Consider the following 4,932-nt stretch of genomic DNA (forward strand, 5'->3'; position numbering starts at 1 on the left):
TTAAGCTAAAACCACCGGCTCCAACGCTCAAAAATAACTATGACGTTTTGATACAAAAAATTTCTGATCCATTACAGTTTTATTATTTGAGATGGTGATCTTTTTTATAGTCATCATCACATAGTGAAGTTTTTCTTTTGACAGCAATCACGGTGAAGTTAATCTCACCAGCTGAGCTCTCCCCGCAGATTATGGACGCCCGATGTGCAGATTATGTGCAGAAAGCAATCACGATGTACATTTTCCAAAACGCCCTTCACAGTGTCCAAATTCCAGTCATAACTGCTCCTTTCCCAGATCCCACAATCCCGTGCTAAAACCAAATCGAGACCACCGAGCTAGGGTTTCTCACCACCGGCGGTGCCATGGACGGCAACGCGGCGGACCACCGCCACCAGTCCCCTCCTCCTCTCCTTCCGCCGCCGCATGCCCCCTGGGAGATGGCCTCTCTGCCGATCCCCGACGAGCTCCTGCGTGAAATCTTCCTCCACCTGCCCACCCCTGCCGATCTCGTCCGAGCCTCCGCCGCCTGCGTCTCCTTCCGCCGCGTCGTTGCCGATCGATCCTTCCTTCGGCGGTTCCGCAAGCTCCACGCCCCGCCCCTCCTCGGCTTCCTCAGTTCGCTCAGTCCGCATAGCGGCTTCGAGTTCCACCCCGCCGTGCCGCCTCACCCCTCTGCGTCGGCGGCCAGCGCCGTTGCCCTCGCCGCCGACTTCTCCTTCTCTTTTGTCCCCGCCCCAGCCACTTCTGACTGCTGGGTCCTCCGGGACATCCGCGACGGCCGCTTCCTGCTAGTCAGCGCCGGACGAGGTTTTTTGGGTGGAGAAATGGTGGTCTGCGACCCCTTGCACCGGCGATACATCCTGGTTCCACCAATCCCTGACGACCTAGCTGCTATGGTTGCGAACCCGGGTCTCTCGGAGACTTTCCTCGTTCCCCGGGGGGATGGCCATGATGACGAGGCAGCAGCTGAGGAAGAGACATCATTCAGAGTGATGGGTATGGTGTACTGCGAAGCTAACATCATCTCCTTTGTATTTTCTTCCAGCACCAGACAATGGCGAGCCGCTGCATCCCGTAGTTGGATCGATTTGTTAGATGGCTTGTTATGGTCGCTAGAGGAGAGACTCTTCTGCTGGCGCTGGCGCCAATACGTGTATGGCTGCTTTTACTGGATTCCAGACTGGGAGTATGAAATGAAAATTTTGGTGCTCGACACCCGGAGTATGGAGTTCTCCTTTGCCGACCCCCCATCCGAAGCCAAACATGCATCCAGTAATGATATAACTATGATCGAAGCAGGAGAAGGCAAGCCTGGGATGCTTATCCGTGGATATGAGTACGGCCCATTTGATCACATTTATACTATTTGGAGAAACAATGGTGGGAGTTCTAGCCAGTGGCAGAAGGAGAAGATAATCTCACCCTCATTGGGCTGTGAGTACATGGGCAACGGTTCAATGGGGAAGTACTTGGTCCTGAATCACTTGGGAAACTCATCACTTGAGCCAGGCTTATACATGTTGGACATCAAAACATTACAACTTGAGAGGGTGTGTGCTTCGATAGTGCATGGCTTCGCATATAGCAACTACCCACCATCGTTGTCGTCACCGACAATATCAAGCGGTAAACTCTCTGTCTCTGTTTCTTTTAGTTATTTATTACCCTTCATTGTTGTCCCACAGCTTGTAGATGCTTGATTGTTGGCTATTGTAATTGCTAATTCTTGTTTACACGTTCATAGATGTTACTTCTTTTGTGTTTGTGGCAAAGCTAATGAGGCTCAGGAACATGAAGAATGGATTGTAAGTTATTTTTTAGTCTGTTTTGGATGCCACTGTAAGGTAACAAGACAAGAGGAACAATCTTGAACACTATGAGCACCATTTTGGAGGCATGGTGAATTCATAAAAGCCACTAGATCACAATGATTATTTCAGATTAATGTTCTTATGGTCAAGCTAACTAAGAAGGTATACAAGTCAAATTCTTTTCACCTTTGATTATTTGACCTTAGAAACATTCATTCCAGGCAGTGGGAGTCGTTTTTTTCTCTTTTGATAGATTTAATGAGGAATGAAGTTACGTTTTCCTCATTTTTCCATCTATAAACAGGGCTGTTCCTGAGATTTCACTGGCCCATGGCGAAATTTGAACATGGGGCCCCTTAATACAAAGATCAAAATATAATATACATGTATGTTAAATGTTATCAATAAATACTTAAAGTGCATTGAAAGCTTTCATTTTTTTTTTACATATTAACTTGAAAAAAATTCTTCTAACACTATTTATAGTTCTCTTATAGGCCCTTCTCCAATCTTATGTCCATTGCTTTGCTATCAAGATAATTCCAGTTTCTAGGATCATACACATCTAGAGTAAAATTGGTTCCGTGTCAAGACTAGCAAATTCTGTAGTAGTTGAATCACATATGTTCTCATAATGACTCGTATTGTTAATTGCCCTTGTCTTTTGGATTAACATTAGTTGTTCCTCCAAGAAATCTATGATCAAGTCGTCTGGATTTCTTCAGCTGCTCGTATTACTCTTAAAAAATCATCAGTAGACCCTCTTCATAATTCTATTAACTCATCTGCTCGTTTCCTCCCATTTTTCCTTTCCTGGCTGCCGGATGCATAAACATCTTAGATGATGTGCGATGCTAAAATCTAAATAAAAAATCAGTGTGGGAACACCACTGCAATGTTACAAAAGTATAGATCAATTCAATTAAAATCTAACAGATCATTAGTTTCTCATGCCAAACTTGGTCATGATAGTCCCAATAGCATATCTTCCTAAACTGAATACGTTGGGGTTGAGTTGTAGTCTAGATCCGTGAGCATGTAGTTGTTGCACAGCGGATCTTGGACCTGTTCCCTGTAGGATCAGATTTGTTGGCGAAGCATACCACGCGGAGGCCAGCGATGGCAAATCTTGGCACCGTCACCGGAGGTCCTCAAGATCAATTCAAGCGCATCAGGAGAGGATCTTGACGTGGCGATAGTACGTGTATTGCCTACGTTGACCTTATCTAGCGAACCATTTGGTATGCCTGTTGTGCGCTATTCAGGGCCCTGTGACGCTTCTACTACTTTGAAACGTAGACAGCCAGACCCAGTATGGAAAACACACCTGCTGGGGCCCCCTTTGGCGTCAGGGGCCCGGGGCGGCCGCCCCATTCGCCACCCTTAGGGCCGGGCCTGTCTATAAATTTATCGCATGGTGTTAACTCCGGATAAGATATATAAGGAGGCATCGCTGGTATGGTTGCTAATAAAAACCCGAACAATTGCTACCACTAACACATCTCCTGTGTATATTCTGAAGGGGTGAGGTTGAACAATTTCGCAAGGAGTACTGTCCTGGCAAAAAATTGCTCAAATATTTTGAAATGAACTTCTTGAGATAAATTAGAGGCACCGTGTTTTTTCAGTGTTTAAAATTTTGAACTTCTCACCTTTCCTCCAAGGCACATGCCAAATGCAATTAGTTTGTAAATTGTGGCTACTAATTAAGACCTGAGTTTTTTTCGTTGACTTGACTTGGAAAGTTGTGGTAAATTACTAGGTAATTTATGAAGTCTTGCAGCAGGAAGCTACATTTCTCTTCTGAAATTTTCAGTTCTCTATGATTCATTTCTGAATTATTGCATGCTTTTATGTTGCTGTGTATTTACTCTTGTGCTGCAAAGTATGATTGTAAACAAACAAAGTGAGTGTTTTGAGGTCATTATTACTAACTGGACCATGCAGCATGTGTGTCGTTTGTTTTAAGCCCTAGTGTTTTACCACAACTATTCTGCTAACTTCTTCATGTGTTTCCTCTTGAGCAATTTGCCAGTCGTTACCCAATATAAAGAACCACCTTTTGTTCTTTTCCTGCAAACAAGCTTCTGAATGTATACATTTTGGTTGTGCATAATTTTGAGATATTGTACAGGTATTGAGGAGGAGGTGCTGGAACAAGGTTATGCATAGATGCCCATCATGATGATGATGCGGATGGTGGAGGTAAGGCTGTGTGTTGAGGGTTGGAGATGGTGCCAATTAAGGTTGTGCTGCAACTTGGCGATAGGGTTGTGGTCTGCAGTAGGGTGCTTTGGGTCGTAATATGGTCATATATATTTGACCTGTTGTTTACCTTGCCTTGTGTGGCTTGATCTGACAAACAATGGGGGTGTCTATGCCGCATAAGGTGGCGAGAGCATCATTGGCATTAAGTTCCTGTGCAATTAGTAAGTAACTGAGACTCTGTATTAGATCAAAGTGATTGTGATGTTGTTGTATTCCTGCTAATACATGTGCCTGCTGTTGCAAAAACATAGTGTGTGGAATGAAGTCAGGTATCTGTAATGAAGGAGAAACGCCAATTTCGTCCTGCAAATGCATAATAGGTGATATGAAACTAAGTTGCTATGTGTACAAAGAAGTGAATCGCATGATTATCTATCTGCTGTTCTGCGGTTTTTCTAATTGTGCCGCATCAGATTGCAATTTATTTGAATGTCAGTCGGTAGTTTTTTCATTTTAATCATAACCAAGGTCGATGACAGTAGCATGTATGTTTTGCTCTTATTTGGAAGACAGTAGTAAGAGAGATGGTTTTATTATGCCTATGTTGTTTTGGACAGATTCTGTCAATTGTCTCTACTAAGACCTCTGAGAGCTCCATGATGGTGGTAGTTTGCTTTATGCTGTCACAGTTATCTTAGCTTGGCTTTTCTATCATGCTTTAGCCAATTCGACATGGTTGGTTGTGGATTTTGATGGGTTGCAGACTGAACATGAAGGAAGTATTTGCTGTTATATCTCTCTAATTCTGCCAGAGGTCAATGTCATAGCATTGTTTGTGTTTTGATTTGTGCCCTAGTACCTCATCTTAGCTATTCAGTTTCTTCCCGTGCTTTTCCCATAAAGAATTTGC

The 4,932-nt window shown here is 44.0% G+C and overlaps 1 protein-coding gene across 1 annotated transcript; it reads left to right on the forward strand.

Annotated features, from left to right (window-relative positions):
- The first annotated feature begins 253 nt into the window (after nucleotides 1-253).
- On the forward strand, nucleotides 254-4,304 carry LOC109763045 (uncharacterized). The gene is made up of 2 exons (XM_040393282.3): nucleotides 254-1,629; nucleotides 3,949-4,304. Exons 1-2 carry the CDS (start codon nucleotides 366-368, stop codon nucleotides 3,984-3,986), a joined length of 1,302 nt encoding a protein of 433 aa, XP_040249216.1. The 5' UTR covers nucleotides 254-365; the 3' UTR covers nucleotides 3,987-4,304.
- The last annotated feature ends 628 nt before the right edge of the window (nucleotides 4,305-4,932 follow it).

The sequence above is a fragment of the Aegilops tauschii genome, chromosome 6 (genome assembly GCF_002575655.3).
Source record: "Aegilops tauschii subsp. strangulata cultivar AL8/78 chromosome 6, Aet v6.0, whole genome shotgun sequence".
Lineage (NCBI taxonomy): Eukaryota > Viridiplantae > Streptophyta > Magnoliopsida > Poales > Poaceae > Aegilops > Aegilops tauschii.

Excerpts from the sequence above, each read along its gene's own strand:
- LOC109763045 (XM_040393282.3), top strand. The coding sequence starts at position 366 with ATGGACGGCAACGCGGCGGACCACCGCCACCAGTCCCCTCCTCCTCTC. Across the intron at positions 1,630-3,948 it reads GTCACCGACAATATCAAGCG|GTATTGAGGAGGAGGTGCTG; the intron begins GTAAACTCTCTG and ends GATATTGTACAG.